Source organism: Pelobates fuscus, chromosome 5, assembly GCF_036172605.1.
Source record: "Pelobates fuscus isolate aPelFus1 chromosome 5, aPelFus1.pri, whole genome shotgun sequence".
Classification (NCBI taxonomy): Eukaryota; Metazoa; Chordata; class Amphibia; order Anura; family Pelobatidae; genus Pelobates; species Pelobates fuscus.
Window position 1 is genome coordinate 275547867 of NC_086321.1, and position 21681 is coordinate 275569547.

General features: G+C 40.8%; 1 protein-coding gene across 1 annotated transcript in view; it reads right to left on the reverse strand.

Moving 5' to 3' along the window:
• Positions 1–535: 535 nt before the first annotated feature.
• The window catches only part of MELK (maternal embryonic leucine zipper kinase), a 47507-nt gene continuing 26361 nt past the window's right edge, over positions 536–21681 (reverse strand). The window contains exons 13-18 of the mRNA XM_063457274.1: positions 13407–13544; positions 5283–5502; positions 4293–4380; positions 2241–2409; positions 1471–1574; positions 536–882 (exon numbers count right to left, since the gene is read on the reverse strand). Coding sequence (XP_063313344.1) covers positions 705–882; positions 1471–1574; positions 2241–2409; positions 4293–4380; positions 5283–5502; positions 13407–13544 — 897 coding nt within the window. The 3' untranslated portion in view covers positions 536–704. The remainder of the gene's footprint in view (positions 883–1470; positions 1575–2240; positions 2410–4292; positions 4381–5282; positions 5503–13406; positions 13545–21681) is intronic.

Consider the following 21681-nt stretch of genomic DNA (forward strand, 5'->3'; position numbering starts at 1 on the left):
AAAGGTTTTGATGACCTTTACAGTGTGGGACCAATGGGTAATGATTATCATTTTGTATGCATTGCTAATCCTGGTACAATATTTAAAGTAATCAATTTACATTTCATTTCATTACAAAATCATACAACTTTATAGATGGAAGCCATGCCTTTTGTTCACAAAAAAAAAAAAGGGGGAATAAAAACCACATTTATTGGAGTCAATCCTATTTTACTCAACATATTGAGCATACAGTTTAACTCTAGTAACCACAGCTGCGGCTTAATTAACGACCTCAATAAATCCTACTTAAGAACCACAGACAGGAAAAGAATTATGCAAATGTGCCATCACCATCTACCAGTCAACAATCCCTTTAGAGAAAAAAAAAAAAAATATAGAAAAAAAAAAAATATGCCAAGACTAAACATACTGGGGGAAAAAAAAAAAAAGTTATACAATTTAAATTTATCAATAAGTGAGAAAACACATTCAAAATTATTTTATTACAGAAATATGTGATTACAATGATAAGGAGTGACAAACAGGACATTTAAAAGACATGACAGAGCTAAAACAGTTTATTTACATATATTGACAAGATTGGTGAATGACAATCTACTGTGCCTTTTATGTCAGTTAAGATTAGGAGATCTAGGATAGCGCAGGAAACAGCAGTTCTAGGCAATGTTGTTGTCACACCATTGAACATGAAAGGCCAAGAGTTACACCTTGCAGCTTGACAGAATATCTTCTACTAGTTTCTTGTAGACCCAAGCATCTCCCTTCAATCGCTGCCTTCTGATTCCTACTACATCTGGTTTGCTTACTTGACATACTTCCAACTCAAACTGCATTGTTACCTTGCCAAAATCAGACTGTGTTTTGCATTTGAAAATATACCTGTGAAGTGGTGTCAAGAAAAAAAAAAAAAAAGTAAGAGAAATTTATATATCTAATCTATATCCTGGTATACACATACAGACATGTTTTCTTTACACATTTATTTAGAAATTTATTTTTTCCCCTGGATAGCAACAGGCAAAGTGATCCCCAGACCATAAAGCTTGCTGAAGAGCAAGTCTTCTTTATTACTGTACAAAAAGTGCAGGTTGCAATAGAAATTAGCACATATATTAACCTTGTTACACCCCCTGACTGTCAGACAAACAGTAGTGCTAATTTTTTTTTTTTTTTTTTTTTTAAACGCAGTGTAGTTAAACTCAAGAGGCAGGCAAAAGCCCAAAGACTTACAAAGACTAACTCCGCCCAGACTTTCTGTACCACTCCAATCACAAACCTCCCAGTGTAGCTCGATGAGAAGGGAAGGGCTTGCAAAAGTTTCAGACAGGAGAACTGCAGCTTTTGCAAACTGTTTTTAGACATACCCCCAATGAAAAATGCATAAATACATGTTTTCATTGGGGTATATCTACTAAACAGTGATGTTTCCCTGCAATTGAGCAGTGGAGTGTCCCTTTAAATACTTACCCTTTCTGCACATAGTCCACATTCTTCATAGGCAGTATTTTAGTTAGCTCGTTCAGCAGCTGGTCAGCATTTAGAAGGTTTGTGGTGGTCACATTGTAATGTGCCTGAAAAGTTGTGAGAAAAAAACAGAACAAAAACATAATATAAATTATGCTACGTAAACTTTTCTAGTGATTATGCACACAAGTACACACTCTCTCCCCCCCTCCCCCCCCCCCCCCCGCCCCCCGCCCCCTACACACAAACACAGACACACTTTCTCCTTATATATCAAGCAGGGTTATTTACAGGACTAAGATTTTATTTATTTTAAAGGTTTCAGCGAGTTTCAGGTCTACAATAATAGCATAAACCAGCTTAAAAAATTGATGACATATTTGAATTTGAGAATTTACCAGAGAATTTAAATGTATTGGCAAAAAATAGCTGAAATGTAAACTGTGACATCTTGCTTTTATAAATTAGCCTGCAAGTTAGTGGGCATTGCTGTAAAAGGAGAGGCTTTCCGCACTGGCTTACAGGAGGGTTGCACCATGCTGAATCTATTGACACAGACAAGTCCATTAAATGCAGTATTACTAAAATTCACCAATACACACTGTCAATCTGGCATCCATGAAAGGGTTAAAAGGCAAATTAGTTGCAGTGTTAACGCACTTAAACTATCGGAGATACTTTGCCTCTTAGTACTATAACCACTACTATAAGCTAGTTGTCATGGTGCTTTTGTTGTAAGTCAGGAAAAAAAAAAAAAGTAAAAAACTTTTTACCCTCAATTTTCTGGGTCCCTCTCTAGTGAAACCTTTTCGTTTGCTTGGAGTAAGCATGGTAATCATTTTATCAAGTCCTCTTTCTAGACTTCCAAAAACCTTTGCTCCTTTCTTTTTTTGCGCACTATCTAAATGTGCTTGGTTCAAGTCCAATTCCACAGAACGACACCTATAAAGAAAGATACAAGGAAAAAAATAAAACGTATCAACAAAGTAGTGAAAGAGTTTAAAGCAGTCAACTTTTCTAAAATCCTACATTAAGGCTTTTCCTTGCTATGCAGCACCACCCAGTGGACATTCCTTTAATAACATTGCCAAAATCTAGCAATGTTTTGATTAGACTTGTACACGGGCTTTGGAGATACAGAGTTCGGCTGAACTCCAAGGTGCCACACAAACATATACCTGATCAAACATCTAGTGTTGATGGACTAGAATTTGGTATTCTGAAATCTGACCATGGCATCCAAAAAAAGTAAATAAATAAAAAGTAAATTCTGGCTAGGGGATAGCCATTAAATGTTTATTTTATTCACAGATCAATTGAGAAGTGACCAACAGAGGGAAGAATAGGAGGCGCCCCACTATTACTTTCCTCCCCCCCCAAAAAAAAGAAAGAAAAAAAAAAATCTCTGGAGGGCTACACTCACCTGAACATGCATATGGATGTCTAAAAGGTGTTGCTTGGGGCAAATTACATTGAGACAGAGAATGTGATGGCAGATAACCATTTAGCCCATCTAGTCTGCCCAATTCTCTAAATACTTTCATTAGTCCCTGGCTTTAAATTAAGTCTAGGATAGATAGATCCAGCAAACTTATTCACTAAACAGCAATTACAAAGTTCAGAAAATGCAAGTTTTTTTTTGTTTGTTTTTTAATATAGTAGCTTACCTATGTAAAAATAATGGGGGTTTAGTTATAGCATATGATCATACATTCTATAAGCCTGCCATAATGCCAATGTACCCCATTTTTAGCAGGTCCTATAAGCAAGCATGTGTTTGCAGTTATAGGACCTGCCAAAAATGAGATCCATACACATACATAACCTGAGCTTTAAAACATATTTAGGCGTGGGGGGAAAAAAAGTAAAAAAAATTCAGCCAATCCAAAACAATCCCACAATCCCACCCCAATTAGACCGAAGTCTAATTTAGACGAGAATGTTGAAGTACAAGCAGTTATTCTACTGACTGTACTCCTCCTATATTGAATAAAAGGCATGCCATTTTGAAATGGGGAAGTTTTGAGGTTGAGTTTCTGAAACTATTTTTATTTAAATATTCAGAACATCCTTGTGTTAGTAATTACTAATTTGTCTTATTCTATCAATGCAATCAATGGTGAAATGTAAAAAGGAACAAAAAGGCCCAGTGTATAAAGAAAAGAGTAACAGTTTTATATACAAGGAAACAGAGCACAAATCTGGCAACTGAATATAGCAACTGTTACACTAGCCCCTATTATCATCATATAGTCCCCAATCTGCCCAAATGAATAATATTCCAGGCATTCTAGGGATGACCACTCCTCTGCTGATTTACACTTGAGCATTATCAGTGTCAATTTCACAAAGGGTTTGACAAAGACAGGGAGGCAATGCCCAGACTCATAGCAACATAACCACTACACTAAATTGGAGTGCTTAATGTTGCTTAGAGTATCTTTATAAAATCATTAGAAGAACAAAATTCAAACACGTGACCTGTCACAATAGATGACCTACGCCATTATAAAGTAAATCAGTACAGACCGAGAGCAAGATTAGTAGGAATATTGCAGCTGGCAGGTTGTACATAGACAAGCAAAAAACATAACCCAGTAATTATCAGCCACCAATAGCAAACATGAACGCTAAAGCTACTTACAAGATCAGAACAGAGACGTGCTATTGATGTATTTCAGTGTGTAATCTGCTATTTTAAATAAAGCAAAATGATAAATGTAAAAAAACAAACAAAAAAAAAAAACACACAAACCTAGCCTAGTCATGGGACTGAAATTCAGAAATATTTTAAAATTGCCAACATTTGGGCGGTGTTTACTTACCGCCTTTCTGGACTAATAACAGAAATAATATCTGCAGTAACCGCTTGCTTCTTTGAAGGTGCTTCTCGTACATGTGGACTTTTCTCTACTAAAAGAAGAGACAGAATGAAAAAAAAAAAAAAATGAAAAAAAACTTTTTTTTGCAGTGAAGGCGTTAATGAAGAAATACAAAACTATAGATTGTGTTCGAAAAATAAAACATTTGGGAGGGGAAGAAAAATAAATTCTATACTGCACACACACCAATATGTGTTGACACTAAAATGCATCTTTGCACTAGTACATAGTATTTGTTTTCCACTTTTCTTTGTGCTTAGTTTTTGTATAGAATAACAGTTATACAGGATATAAATGTATTGCACATAATTATTAAGCATTATAGGCAAAAGGGAGACACCGTGTAATCATTTATTTCCTCGTTAAGATTATTATGACTGTGCACTTTACAAAAGAAGTGTTAAAGGGATTCTCTTGTGCCAGGAAAACAAACCTGTTTTCCTGGCACTGTAGAATCCTGGAGTGCCCCCCTCCCTGCAACATTGCTGAAAGGGTTAAAACCCATTCAAACACTTACCTGAATCCTCGGTGCTAGGACAGGTTCCGCTCATGCTTCTCCCCCGCCGCCAGATGGCCGTGCTCGCATTATGATTTTCCCATAGGAAAGCATTATTCAGTGCTTTACTATGGGGTTTCCGGCGACGCTGGAGGTCCTCATGCATAGCGCGAGTAGGTCCAGTATCGTTTAGACGACCAAAAGGCGTCTAAGAACCCGGAAGTCTGGCAGACAGCCACTAGAGGAGGAGTTAACCCTAACCCTAGCAGGTAATTATTGCAGTTTATAAAAACTGCAATAATTGGACTTGCATGGTTAAGGGTGATGGGAGTTGGCAACCAGACCACTTCAATGGGCTGATGTGGTCTGGGTGCCTACAGTGTCCCTTTAACCAGACTATGAAACATTTATTGCCAGAAGCACAACTGAATATCTACCTTTTGGTGGAACCAGTGAATTATGGTTTGGAGTGGTAAGTACCCCTCTCCTCTTTGAGAAAGGTGTCCATGGAGCTGGTTGCAAAAAAGGACTCTCTGACTTTGTTGCTTTGGTATCGAAGTTCTCTTTATTTTCCTGTTTCTTTGTAGTGTAACTTTGCTTTCCTGGAGTTACGGATGGGGAGGCAACAGTTTTTATTTCACAGTGGTATTTAGAGTACTGAAAAACAATTAATTGGGAGAAAAATAAATAAATTAAAACACAGACATACTAATTAAATAAATATATACATACACACTCTGAAGTGCGTCAATTTAAACTTGGTTTAGTTAGACTTTTCTCAACTTCGGAGCCTCTGAACTGAAATGGAGGCAAGTTTTGGAGAAAAAAAAAAAAAAGGAGTTTTGTTACAAATTATTGTTTTTGGGGGGGGGGGGGAGGAGGGGGGGGCATGCTGGGTGTTTTTTTTTTGTGGAGTTCCGCATGTATGATCGATACAGCTCAACTAAAAACCCACTTCCCAATTTGGTAACAATGGCAAAACTCTACTTTCCCCACTAGACAGATCTGTGTGATTTATGCAAGTCTCTATCCAAATGATGATGATTTGCATGGAAGTATAGATTAAATGCAGATAGTTTGCAGAGCGGTCATTAATTATGGTTTTTATCTGACAAGGGGAAGCTCCAGGCTAGTATGGTCTGTTTCTGATACAATTAATTCTGCTAAACAGTCTGGAAAGTGTAAAAATTCTTAAGAACCACCAAGTAGATAAGAGCACTACTCTCTGTGCGGGGGAAGGATGACGTAGGGAGGCGCCTGTATGCATCCAGGGGCAGAGTTAAGGAGGTTCGGTGAGGAGAAGCTAAGAAACGCTGCAGCATGGTTTTGGAAGCAGCAGCTGAACGGTGTCTACCTCACTGATGAGAATGAGGGCAACTGAAAACAGTGAAGCGGCGATATATCCCCTACAAAATGAGAAGCAGGAAGGCAGAAGAAACCCTGGTGCGTAAAGAAGGAAAGGAACTGGCAGACAATCCATGTGATCGGAATCTCCCCTACCCTATCTTGTATGGAAATACAGATTTCAGTCTAAAGAAAAGGGTAAGACCTGACAAAGTGATAAAAGTAGTTATTGGTCAAATTCCCTTAATTTAAGGAGTATTATGGTCTTTGTAATAAGAGTGGATATTTTTCCATATGTTAACGAGTAAGAGTAAGCATTTAATTTTGACCCACAACTCAATAGGATGAAATTGCATGTTTTTTTTTTGGGGGGGGGGGGGGGTATCCGTTTTCTTTTTTTATATATTGCAAGTGAGTTGATGGAATACTTAATCCCTTAAGGACACAACTTCTGAAATAAAAGGGAATCATGATGGAATATTTCCGTCATGTGTCCTTAAGGGGGTTAACACTGGCTTAAAGGCAATATAGAGCATATCAAACCTGTTGCACCTCATTAGGAAAGTGAGTTTAACTACTCGTTTGAATTATGGCCTCAAAAGCTCAAGATAAAATGGCAAAAAAAAAAAAAAAAAAAGACAGGAAGAAAGACCCTAAAGGGGATAGGGCAGCTTCAATTTTTTTTCTCACCAGTCAGTAAAATAACACAGGAAAGGAAAATGGAAGAATCTGTATTATCCACGTCTGGTACGGAGGATTCTGCAAGCAGTGTTAACTGCCCGAATGATAAATCAATTACAGCAGAATTCCTAAGAAATTGCTTACAAGAACAATTAGAAGCCATAACTAGCCAAATAAAACAAAAATTATGAAGACAAAACAGACTGGAGGTCTGACAAACAGAATTAAAGGGATGGAGGAAAAAAAAAAAAATGGAGAATTTAGAATTCCAAGAAAAAAAACAAAAAAAACAAAAAAAAAACAGAATTCCTTACAGAATAAACAACAAATAGATCTAGAAATAAAAATGGGAGAAATGGAAGACAGAGCTCATACTCTGGCAGATATGGGAAATTGACAACAAAATTCTATTCCAGCACATGGAGATGCCATCAAGTTTTTAGACCAAAATCAGTACCAGAAAATCTGCCAAGGGATAATTGTAAATTTTTAGTTCTTTCAGATTAAAGATACCATTCTTCGCACAAGCAGAATAAAGCCTCAGAATTTAAAATATAATTATACTACAAGATCTATCTTTCTTCACGAGATCACAAAGGAAGAGATTCTCGCTAATGAACATTCTGAGGAAAAAAACACAGGCTGATTGATTATATGGATATGGCAGACCAAGGGAAGAGGCCCCTCCTGATCCTGTTAGATGATGAAAAGGCCTTCGACAGGGTCAGTTGGGGCATCATGAAAAGGGCCCTTGAGTCATTTGGTCTGACTGGATGGATACAAAGGGCGATTAGGTCACAATAGGTCCCATTAGCAAGAACTATAGGCCCCGATATATGCACATCCTGGTTTGAGCTGAAAAATGGAACGAGACAGGGCTGTCCCCTATCCTATACATTTTAACAATTATTATTATTATTATTTTATTATTTATATAGCACCATCAAATTCCGCTGCGCTTTACAATGGGTGGACGAACAGTAGTTGTAACCATACAAGTTGGACACACAGGAACAGAGGGGTTGAGGGCCCTGCTCAATGAGCTTACATGCTAGAGGGAGTGGGGTAAAGATAGTATTAGACTAGTGACAGTTGCAAAAGAGGAATCAGTTGGGAGCTATTAACAGTTTAATTGATACGCTTTTATGAAGAAGTGGGTTTTTAATGATTTTTTTGAAGGAGTGGAGACTGGGTGAGCATCTAACGGAGGAGGGAAGGGAGTTCCACAGGAACGGTGCAGTCCTCGAGAAGTCTTGAAGGCGAGCAGAGGTGGGAGTACTGACAGAAGATAGATGTAAGTCTTCAGCAGATCGTAAGACGGGACATACTTGTGTATTAGGGAGGATAGATAAGTGGGAGCAGCATTATGTAGAGATTTAAAAGCAAGAACCAGAATTTTTAAATTGAGCCCTATATCTTACAGGAAGCCAATGTAGGGACTGACAGAAGGGTGAGGCGTGGGCGGACAGGAAGATGAGCCTCGCCGCCGCATTCATTATGGACTGTAAATGCGCTAGTTGGGAGCACGTAAGACCACTGAGAAGCGGATTACAGTAGTCAAGGCGAGAAAGGACAGTGGAATGGACCAGCACCATAGTCGCACCCGGTGTTAAGTAGGGTCGGATGCGCGCAATGTTTTTGAGGTGGAAACGACAGGATTTGGTGATAGACTGAACATGAGGCTTGAAGGGGAGGTTGGAGTCAAAGAAAACACCTAGGCAGCGAGCCTGCGTGGTGGAGCTGATGGTAGCACCGTTGACTTGGAGGGAGACAGACACAGGAGTAACAACACTTGAGGGAGGAAAGACCAGAATTTCAGTTTTGGTCAAGTTTAATTTAAGGAAGTGGGCAGCCATCCAGTTAGAAATAAAGAGGCAGTCAGAGACACTAATCAAGAGGGACGGGGAGAGAGCAGGAGAGGACAGGTAGATTTGTGAGTCATCTGCATATAAATTATATTGGAAGCCAAAGGAGCTAATGAGTTTTCCCAAGGGAGGCAGTATAGATGAACAGTAGGGGACCAAGGACTGAACCTTGGGGACACCAACAGAGAGGAGTTGGGGAGAAGAAGCAGAGCCAGAGAAAGGAACACAGAAAGAGCACTGTGAGAGGTAGGAGCACCAGGAGAGAGCAATATTATGTAGACCAATATTGCGGAGGATGAGAAGAAGCTGTTGATCAACAGTGTCAAAATCCGCAGACAGGTCAAAGAGAATTAGGATAGAGTAGTGACCACGAATTGAAGTATTGGCCATCAAAATAGAAGAAAAAAAAATGTTTCTGGAGGAAGTCAGTCCTCTCGGGAGATGTACAAATATCTCTTTATGTGGATGATATTCTTTTGTACATTTCTAACACTATTTTTAAATTTACCAAAGGTTTTTAAAATATTGGTTGATTATAGCAATGTCTCCAACTATAAGTTGAATAAGACCAAATCTATATCTTTATATAAAAATATAGCAACCACTGAATTTAATAAAATTCAACAGAACTATAAATTTTTCTTGTCCCAAAGTCTTTACATATTTAGTAGTTAAAATATGTGGTAATGATGGTAGCGGAGCTCCCGACAAATTGAGCCACCGAACCCCTTATACAACGAGCAAACAGCTCACAACACCGCTCCAGATACCCATCGAGACCCACACAACCTCAATGGGTCGAAAAACTAAAAAGGTGAAAGCCGAAAAACCCCGACAGAGCATGGATATCGGTGCTCTGTGGAGGCAAGCACAGGCCGCGACCGAAGCGCACGTGGCAGCCATGCATGGTGGATGCTCCGATTTTTCCGATGAGACCTCTGAGGGAGAGGATGGGGACCCCCCACGGCCTGAGACCACACAGGTACAAACGCTGATACAGACACAGCCACCCATGAAAGCCCCCACCCCAGTGACAATGGAGGCTATAGGGGAACTCATGGCAGACCACCACAGAAAGATAGCAGCGGATGTGGCCCTGCTTAGAGGGGATCTTAAACTCATGACAACCAGGCTGGGAGCTGTGGAGGGCACCGTTACTACTCACACTACACAGATTGCTGAACTACAAGCGGCAATACATAGCCTACAGCAGCAAACCTTGCTCCACGAGCAACAACTGGCCTCCCAGGAGGATAAACTTCGCCGCAACAACCTAAAACTTAGGGGAGTCCTGGACTCCATCCCAGAGGCGGAACTACCACACCTGGCAAGGAGGCTTCTCACCACGCTAGTGACCCCGAAGTCAGCCAAAGCGATCACCCTCGATGGCATATTCCGCCTGCCAAAGTCTGCGAGAGCTCCAACTACCGCCACAAGAGACCTCATAATACGGTTCCAGTCCATCAGTGACAAGCAGGCAATCTTGACAGCTGTTAGAGGCCAACCAACGCTTACCTTTGAGGGTATGACACTTTCCTTCTTTGCTGATCTCTCGGGGGGGACATTGGCGTGGAGGAGATCCCTGGGCCCATTTACGTCCCTCCTGAGACTACACCAAGTCCGGTACCGCTGGGGATCAGGACGCACCCTTCAGTTTGACCGAGAAGGCAACTCTTACACAGTTCATACCATGCAGGAGGCCACGGAGGCACTAGAACTACTGAACCTACCCACGACTGCACCCGCCACAGTGACAAGCAAGACCGGACCCACGCGCCCATTGGGGAGGAACGCAGCCGCTGCACCGGAGTTTGTCCCCCGACGACCCACTGCCAACTCTTATGCGACAGCCACTACATGAACTTGGGCTCAGCAAGATTGGACCCACTTTCGGGCATACCATACTTCCCCTGTCGACTGTCCGCATAGGACTCTACACAGGTAGCAGAGGAGAACTTCTCCAGTGATGATGTTGCATCACGGAAATAGTTTATTCTTATTTTCCTTATTTTTATTTTCTATTACTGTGCGGAGACTCTTTACCCACACGGGCGGACTCAGTCTCTTCAGCGATCCGCACCCGATAGTTTTTCAGACTTACTTACAAACTCGAGGGATGCCCGGTATCCAATGACTCTACCTAATACCTTAGCTAACACATCTTTTCATATTTTTTAATGTAAATAAGTTTGTTATGATTTTTCTTTTGAAGTCCAGGCAATCGCAGCAAACCAGTACACGGTGCTGAGTGCGCCATGGGGTGGATATCAGCCTGTTGAATTACTCTATAATTGCATTTTGGTCACATACTTGTTTTTACATGTTAAGGTTCATAATGACAAATATACAAAAATGTGCACAATTCTAAAACCTACGCAAAATATCCACAAAGTTGCTTCGTATTAAATTGCTATTTAGCCTCAGGTCCAATAGCAGGTGACCAGAGAATACAGGGGTGCAACCTCATATTGCACTCAGCTTAACATTGATACGGCGAACACACACTCTCATGCTGCCTCCAAGAGCACCACTACCTAAGGCTTACTCAGTATGCTGCACACTCTTTATGCTCACACACAGTTGAGACATACCAATATAGTATATCCCTAAACACGCAACTCTTAAATAATCCAATTGCATTAACTTACCGCGACAAATAACATGATTATATCTACATCACTCATTAGGCTCCAAGAGCAGCATAATTTTTATGTTACCTACCTAACAATACAGTTATACGCAGGCCTTAATACACATTATTCATATAAAATGAGGCTGACAATGCTCGGAGATGATGTATCGTGAATTGTGATAACTGCATGTCGTTTTATTGTCTCCCCATCTTTATTCTGTACCCATGCAATATTATGCCTCAATAAAAAGAAAGATTGACAAAAAAAAAAAAAAAATGTGGTAATTTGAATAGACTGATGGAAAATAATTTCTTACATTTATTAAAGGAAACAAATAAAGATTTGAAAGAATTGAGTCGAGCAGAGGTTTCATGGTGGGTGAGGGTTAACATTATAAAGGCCTATATGTCCCTGTCCCCCCCCCAAATAGATATACATGATTAGAATGCTGCCACTGGCCATCCCCAAACCCTGGCTTGCCATGATTAAAAGATCTTTCGCAAACTTTATTTGGAGAGGGAAAAAAAAAACAGGATTAAACAGTCACTATTGTTAAATAAAATCAGGAAAGGTGGGATGGGTTTTCCTGATATTAAAACTTATTGTCAAGCTGGGATAATCTTCCATATAGCCCTAAACAAAGAACAGATTGAAGAGGAAACTGGATTAAAAATGGAAACAGAGATCTGTGGTAATGAGCATCTCTCAGCTATGATCTGGTCTCCCGGAGAGGGGGGATCATTCTTCATCCTATGTATTAAGTCAGATTACCCCATTGTGGAATAAAATTAAGAAGAAATTGAAGATTAATGATAAACTATTGGACATTATCAAAAAAGAAATTCCAAATGTTTCTTTAAATAATTGGAGAATAAAAATAATATAATTTAAAAAAAAGTATTGAATAACGACAAAATTAAACATTTTGACTCTTCTTGGGAAGTTCAGGTTGCAGACTAGAGAGATCTTCAATTTCTTACGGGTGAAGCACTATTTATCCACTAAAACTATTCTCTTTAACGGAGAGTTGTATAAGCAGTTGAAATCCCTTTTTTTCCCCCACATACACCTTGAAGCAGCAGTTCTCTAAATGCGTTAAATATTTTTTTTTAAATATCCATATTGGAGGAGGAGGAGGAGTGGTGGTGTTTAGCACTCCATAAAGTGAATACATTGGTACATGGCCTGTCCTTAGTTGAAACTCACTTTAAATTGATCAATAATTTTTATATGGTTCCATCCAGACTAGCAAAAATGTATAAAGAATATAACAACCAATTGTGTTGGAGATGCGGTAAAGAACCAGGGAACTACCTACATATATGGTGGTCCGGCGAAAAGGTCACCCCCCTATAGACCTTATCTCAGAATATCATATATTTAAGTACGGTAATCTAAAAATAGCCCGAAAACCAGGTAATATGTGGTTACATCTTAACTGGCCAGACATGACAAAGCTTCAACGAGTACTTACCCATAGTTTGATCACAGTTAAGCTAAAGGATCGCAAGAAGTCAGCAAAAGGACCAGCATTTCATTCTCACCCAATTTATATCCCAATTTCAAATGGAAAGAGGAATGAGCTATATATTAAAGGGCTTGTTAAATATGTAGATATATGGGACAATTTGCTGTTACACTTTGAAACATTAGACAAGAACTAGGCTCTATAAGCAAAAGGATGGAAGAGAAGGAGAAACGAGGAAGAAAAGGGGAAATGGAAGAAAAAGGAATTAAGTAAGGGAGCAATACGAAAGGATGTAGAGAATATTAGAATGATATAGTCTGAACAGGTTTTTTATTTTATTTTATTGGTGTTAAGATAATAGGTTTGTATTTAATGATTTTTCTAATATGATCCATTACTGACTGTAAAGGATAGCACGATGGGGATCGTAAAATGAATTCTATGTTTTTTGTTTTTAGATAGATTAAAATAAAAAAAAAAAGCACTACTCAATGTTATCCCAAAAAGCTCTGTGCACCACTATATTGTAAGGGTATGTGAAACACCAGTTTACCAAGTTAAAATACACACCTCCTTTGGAGTGAGTGGCTCAATGCCAGCAAGTGAGTATTCATCGTAAAAAAGTTCATCTTCCGAAAATTCCATGGATCCAAATACATATGGGAGGTCATCACGACAAGCGTCCTCATTATCAAGACTGTGCTTCGACTAACAAAGAAAAGAACATTGTCATCAATAGTCCCTTACTACTCCAAGTATGTTTTTACAGCCTAACAGAAGAGCTCTCCAATACACACTGCCCCAAACCTAGGACGGTCACATCTTCTCTAGGCTGAAGGGAAGAGGAACGCAATGGGATGGCGACCTTTGCTTGCACAGGATAGAGAACATGCATGCCGGCATCTCACCAAGCTTCACTGTGACAACATATTTTCCTCCCCCAATTTACCAATATCACATACCTTAGTTGTATAGTACTAGGAGCATCAGCCTACAATGAATTCGAACATGTTACAGTTAGGACTAATACATTTTTATTTTTTTTTTAAATCAGGGCAGTAGCTCTTATTAAGGAGAGATAAACAAGTGATTTCTCATCACTGTATGACACTTCAATGGAAACTCCAAACCCCTAAAAGCATGTTAGCTTGCTGAAATCCTTTATGTGTGAACAGAGTTTCCTTAAAAAGTACAGATTTCAATAGAAATTGGCACTTTTAGAAATTCCTATGGAATAGCCTGCCTATTGACAGACTCTCCCCTATTGCCTTAAAACCCATCTCTTTAAGAAAGCGTATGGCATCCCAGAGTAACCTCTACCTCACATACCTGTCTCTTGCTCTCTCCTAAAGGGCAGCACTTTACTCTCCTCCAGCTCTGCTTCACTCCCACCTTATTTGATTGCTATTTCCTGTCCTAATGTGTTTTATACCCCACCTCCTAGACTAAGTTTTTCAACATATTGTTCCTGTAAGTTTTCTTGTAATTGTCCTATTTATAGATATATCCCCCCTCTCATAATATTGTAAAGCGCTACGTAATCTGTTGGCGCTATATAAATGGCAATAGAAAGAATTTGAGAAGGAATCCCCACCCCTGTCCCAAAAGAGCAAGGGGACAAAGTCTCGAAACAAAATGTGCATTACATCATTTGTTTTGGTAGTACCAGAAAATACTTGGGGTCTCAATAGCAGCATCTTTCCTCTGCTAGTATTTGATGCCACAGTAGGATCTTTTTACTGCATATATTTATGCCCCAGACACCCAATCATTCAACTTCATTATTCTATCTAATTGGTCCCCTGTCAATATAAAAGCAACCTATCCTGTTTATAGTTAGAATGAGTCAAAAAAGAAACTTCACTTAGATGGAGGTCTAATAGTTTAACCCCTTAAGACCGCAGCCAAATGTACAAGTTGTGATCCAAAAAAAACGTAAACAAAACCTGGCATTTGCGCTATATGTCTGTCCAACCGTAATTCACCTCTTTCATATTAAATGCACCCACACTTATTATATATCATTTTATTCAGGGGAAACAGGGCTTTCATTTAACATCAAATATTTAGGTATGGAACATAACTTAATATGAATACAATATAAAAAAAATGAGAGAAAATAAGATTTTTTTAAATTTTCTTAGTTCTATGTGACATTCTAACTGAATGTCATAATACTGTTTGCTTTCACTGCAATAAAATACACATATTTGTATTCAGCGATGTCTCACGTGTAAAACAGTACCCCCTATGTACAGGTTTTATGGTGTTTTGGGAAGTTACAGGGTCAAATAAAGCATGTTACACTTTTCAGTTTTTTCACATTGAAATTTGCCAGTTTGGTTACGTTGCCTTTGAGACTGTATGGTAGCCCAGGAATGAGAATTACCCCCATGATGGCATACCATTTGCAAAAGTAGACAACCCAAGGTATTGCAAATGGGGTATGTCCAGTCTTTTTTAGTAGCCACTTGGTCACAAACACTAGCCAAAGTTAACGTTAATATTTGTTTGTGTGAAAAATGCAAAAAACGAATTTGAAAGCCAATTTTGGCCAGTGTTTGTGACTAAGTGGCTACTAAAAAAGACTGAACATACCCCATTTCCAATACCTTGGGTTGTCTACTTTTGCAAATGGTATGCCATTATGGAGGTAATTCTTATTTCTGGGCTACTAAACGGTCTCAAAGCCAACGTAACCAATCTGGAGAATTTCATTGTGAAAAAACTGAAACGCAAGCCTTATGTTTGACTCTAACTTTTGAAAACACCCTAAAACCTGTACATGAGGGGTAATGTTATACTTAGGAGACTTTGCTGAACACAAATATTTGTGTTTCAAAACAGTAAAAAGTATTACAGCAAAAATATCGTCAGTGTAAGTGCCGTTTGTGTGCGAAAAATGCAATACATTTCACTTTCCCTGACGATATCATTGTTGTAATACATTTTACGGGTTTGAAACACAAATATTTGTGTTCAGCGATGTCTCCCGAGTAAAACAGTACCCCCCATGTACAGGTTTTATAGTGTCTTGGAAAGTTATAGGGTTAATTATAGTGCTAGCAAATTAAATTCCCTATACTTTCGGCCTGGGTTGTTAGGCAGGTCCCGCAAATTGTAATTAATTAGGATACCTAATTATGTAAAATTATTACATAAATATATATGTAAAATTATTACATAAATATATATGTAAAATTATTATATATCCACGTGTGTGGATATATATGTGTGTGGATATATATATATATATATATATATATATATATATATATATATAATTTTTTTACAATTATTTTTATTTATATATAGGTATACATATAGTGATGTATACGTATATACTTAGGTATATACATATATATTTCGTTCTACGTGTATTTTGATATCTATATATTAATATCAAAATACAGTTAGAACGAAATTACACATATATATTTTTAATTTTTTAATTTATTTTTTTAACGTATTTATATTTTTTTTATTATAAAATATATATATATATATATAATTATAATTATGTATATATTTAATCAATATCCTTCTACGTGTATTTTGATATTAATATATATATATATATATATAAATATTAAAATACACTTAGTGTGTAATAATATATATATATATATATATATATATATATATATATATATATATATATATATATATATATATATATATATATATACACACACACACACACACACACACACACACATACACACTTAGATCATATATATATAATATATATATAAATGATCTAAGTATATTTGATGTGTAACTGTAATTTATTTATTTTTTTAACTAATATTTTATTTTTATTACAGGAGAGGGGCAGAGACAGTGTCAGCCAGTGATTTTACATCACTGGCTGACACACAGGATCAGTGATCACAGTGACAGGCTGTCACTGTGATCACCTCCTGCAGATCACGGTAATTGGCCACAGGGGTAGTGCCTTGGTGGCCAGGCATGCCCCCCACCGTGATCTGCAGGGGGATCCTGCCTGGAGTTACTATGGGTCAGCCAATAGGCTGACACATAGTAACTCTGATCGCAGTGACAGGCTGTCACTACGATCAGATCGCAGGGAGAGGCTGTCTCTGCATTCAGATCACAGAGACAGCCTCTCACTGCGATCATACTCTGCAGATCGCGGTCACTGACCGCAGGGGGACTGCCTGGGGGGCCAGGCATGTCCCCCGACCGCGATCTGCAGATTAAAAATGCCGCGGCTCCATGTGTCAGCCGATTTTAAAATCGGCTGACACATGGTAAATACCGATCGCAGTGACAGCCTGTCACTGCGATCGGAAGCTGCAGACCGCGGTCCCCAGGCACAGGGGGGCTGCCTGGGGGGCCAGGCATGCCCCCCGACCGCGATCTGCAGCGGCCATGTGCCGCCGGCCACGTGGGGGGTAAGACCGCCCCGGACTTACTATGCCGTCCTGCGGCGTTTAGAGCCGCCCAAATAAGGACAGCATAGTACGTCCTGCGGTCTTAAGGGATTAATATGAATAAAATAAAAAAAATAAAAAAAGGGAAAAAAATAAGAATTTGTTTTAGTTCTACGTGACATTTTAACTGAATGTCATAATACGGTTTGCTTTTACTGCAATACAATACACATTTTTATTCAGCAATGTCTCGTGTGTAAAACAGTAACCCCTATGTACAGTTTTTATGGCGTTTTGGGAAGTTACAGGGTGAAATAGCATGTTAAATTTTTCAGTTATTTCACATTGAAATTCGCCAGATTGGTTACGTTGCCTTTGAGACTGTATGGTAGCCCAGGAATAAGAATTACCCCCATGATGGCATAACATTTGAAAAAGTAGACAACCCAAGATATTGCAAATGGGGTATGTCCAGTCTTTTTTAGTAGCCACCTAGTCACAAACACTGGCTAAAGTTAGTGTTAATATTTGTTTGTGTGTGAAAAATACAAAAAACTAATTTGAACACCAATTTTGGCCAGTGTTTGTGACTAAGTGGCTACTAAAAGAGACTGAACATACCCTATTTACAATACCTTGGGTTGTCGACTATTGCAAATGGTATGTCATCATGGGGGTAATTTTCATTCCTGGGCTACCGTCCGGTCTCAAAGGCAACATAACCAACCTGGTGAATTTCAATGTGAAAAAATTGAAACGCAGTCTGTAACTTTGAAAACACCATAAAACCTGTACATAATGGGTACTGTTCTACTCGGGAGACTTCGCTGAACACATATTAGTGTTTCAAAACAGTAAAACGTATTTTATTTTAAACTGTTATTAACTTTATTTTTTTTACAGGCAGCAGGGGGAGTACCTGTCATTACAGGCACTCCCCCTGCTGGCATAGCCGTCCATGTGATCGCGAGCTCATCGCAAGGACCTCGTGAACACATGGCCCAGGGGGGCCTAAACTGACTCCCTGGGCTCCCAGGTAAGTCCACATACCGCGATCGCCAGCGTGGGATTGCCGACGACCGGGTAAGTACAAACGACGCCTTAGGCATTCTATGCCACCGTCTGGCATTTAGAGCCGGTTCCCTAAGAATCCTTAAGGGGGTTAAACAGTGATATTTTTGTATTTGGGCAGTGGAGTGTCCCTTTAAAAGGACACTATAGGCACCCAGACAATTTCAGGTCATTGAAGTGGTCCGGGTGCAGTATCCCTTGCAGACAGCCACTGCAGGCTTTTCATGAAGGTGAACTGTGAAACCGCTTTGCATACAGGGTCTTCAAAATTCCCATCCGAAAGCACTGATTCAATACTTTCCTATGGAGGTGGTCCAATGCGAGCATGTGCATTTTGTTCCTCCATTGGCGTGACGTGACTAAAGGATTTCGATCCAGTGCAGAGGGATCTTAGTGTTGAAAAAAAAATTGAAAGCAGAGGGTGGAAAAAATGGTTTAAAAAAAAAAAAAAAATTAACCCTTTAATCTCTGGGTGGAGGGAGGTGGGCTTTGCATTCCTAATGCTAAAGTGTTCCTTTAAGGATTCACTCTAAGAACCATAATCCCTACATCCTATTGGCTATTGGCACTGTACCTCAGTTCTGGACCAAACATTTCTGCATTAGCGAAATAGCACTTAGTGATTTTCGTAAAAATTTAGATAGCATTAATAGACAGAGCACCAGCTGGAAATGTAGCCACATTTGCAATAAAGTGTGCCGCGGGCACCTGGAAAACAATGTGTCAAACCACTCAAAAATAGTTTTGACACTTAGCTGGTAGCAGACCTAGTAGCTTGAGCACCATAACCACTACAGCTTGGTGTAGTAGTCAGGGCCGGATTAACATAGGGGCTGATGGAGCTGCAGCTCCAGGCCCAGGCCAATGGAGTAGGCCCATTTAAAAAAAAAAAAAAAAAACTTTTTTTTTTTTTTTTACACACACTACTCTTAGGTTTGCCATCTGACTGGTATTTTACTGGTTTGCCACCTGACTGGTATTTGAGGCTGCCTGGCCATGCCAGTATTGCAGTAATACTGGCAATACAAATTACAGGTATAAATACAGGTATTTTTCTCAGAATAAATGGAGATTACTCTGCAATACCAGCACCGGCCAGTAGGGGTCACTGTATGTGGAGAGAGGCAGGGATAGGAAGTTAAAGCATATCCCTGCCTCTCTCTACTACTCACTGAGCAGCAACACAGCACAGAGTCCAGACAGCAGCTCTACAGCTCAGGTAAGAGAGGGATGGGGGAAAGGCAGCAGGGACACATGGGGACACTGAGACACTATGGGACACTGAGACACTAGGGGACATATATGGACACTGAGACACTAGGGGACACAGAAACTAGGGGACAAATGGGGACACAGACACTAGGGGACACTGAGACACTAGGACACATGGGGACACAGACACTGGGAGACCTGGAAACACTGAGACACTTGGGGACACTGGAAAACATGGGAACACTGGGACACTAGGGGACACATGGGGATGCTGTGAGACATAGGGACATTGGGAGACACTGAGACACGGAGACACTATGTCCCCATTTCTCCCAGTGTCCCCATGTCCCCCATGTCTCTCAGTGTTCCTAGTGTCCCTATATGTCCCAGTGTCCCCATGTCTATGTCCACAACTGTCCCCATGTCTCCCAGTGTCCCCAAGTGTCTGTCTCCCAGCCATTGTCCCCCTAGTCTCCCAGTGTCCCATAGTCTCCCATTGTCCCTACGTCTGTGTCCCTAGTGTCTTAGTGTCCCTAAATGTTTCAGTGTCCCCATGTCTCCCAGTGTCTGTGTTCCTAGTGTCTCAGTGTGCCTAGTGTCCCCATGTCTCCCAGTGTCCCTATATGTCCCAGTGTCCCCATGTCTATGTCCACAACGGTCCCCATGTCTCCCAGTGTCCCTATATGTCCCAGTGTCCCCATGTCTATGTCCACAACGGTCCCCATGTCTCCCAGTGTCCCCAAGTGTCTGTCTCCCAGCCAGTGTCCCCAGGTCTCCCAGTGTCCCCTAGTCTCCCAGTGTATGTTCCCATGTCTCTTTGTCCCTAGTGTCTTAGTGTCCACAAATGTTTCAGTGTCCCCATGTCTCCCAGTGTCTGTGTCCCTAGTGTCTCAGTGTCCCCATTTCTCCCAGTTTCCCTAAATGTTTCAGTGTCCCCATGTCTCTGTGTCCCCATGTCTCTGTGTCCCCATGTCTCTGTGTCCCCATGTCTCTGTGTCCCCATGTCTCTGTGTCCCCATGTCTCTGTGTCCCCATGTCTCTGTGTCCCCATGTCTCTGTGTCCCCATGTCTCTGTGTCCCCATGTCTCTGTGTCCCCATGTCTCTGTGTCCCCATGTCTCTGTGTCCCCATGTCTCTGTGTCCCCATGTCTCTGTGTCCCCATGTCTCTGTGTCCCCATGTCTCTGTGTCCCCATGTCTCTGTGTCCCCATGTCTCTGTGTCCCCATGTCTCTGTGTCCCCATGTCTCTGTGTCCCCATGTCTCTGTGTCCCCATGTCTCTGTGTCCCCATGTCTCTGTGTCCCCATGTCTCTGTGTCCCCATGTCTCTGTGTCCCCATGTCTCTGTGTCCCCATGTCTCTGTGTCCCCATGTCTCTGTGTCCCCATGTCTCTGTGTCCCCATGTCTCTGTGTCCCCATGTCTCTGTGTCCCCATGTCTCTGTGTCCCCATGTCTCTGTGTCCCCATGTCTCTGTGTCCCCATGTCTCTGTGTCCCCATGTCTCTGTGTCCCCATGTCTCTGTGTCCCCATGTCTCTGTGTCCCCATGTCTCTGTGTCCCCATGTCTCTGTGTCCCCATGTCTCTGTGTCCCCATGTCTCTGTGTCCCCATGTCTCTGTGTCCCCATGTCTCTGTGTCCCCATGTCTCTGTGTCCCCATGTCTCTGTGTCCCCATGTCTCTGTGTCCCCATGTCTCTGTGTCCCCATGTCTCTGTGTCCCCATGTCTCTGTGTCCCCATGTCTCTGTGTCCCCATGTCTCTGTGTCCCCATGTCTCTGTGTCCCCATGTCTCTGTGTCCCCATGTCTCTGTGTCCCCATGTCTCTGTGTCCCCATGTCTCTGTGTCCCCATGTCTCTGTGTCCCCATGTCTCTGTGTCCCCATGTCTCTGTGTCCCCATGTCTCTGTGTCCCCATGTCTCTGTGTCCCCATGTCTCTGTGTCCCCATGTCTCTGTGTCCCCATGTCTCTGTGTCCCCATGTCTCTGTGTCCCCATGTCTCTGTGTCCCCATGTCTCTGTGTCCCCATGTCTCTGTGTCCCCATGTCTCTGTGTCCCCATGTCTCTGTGTCCCCATGTCTCTGTGTCCCCATGTCTCTGTGTCCCCATGTCTCTGTGTCCCCATGTCTCTGTGTCCCCATGTCTCTGTGTCCCCATGTCTCTGTGT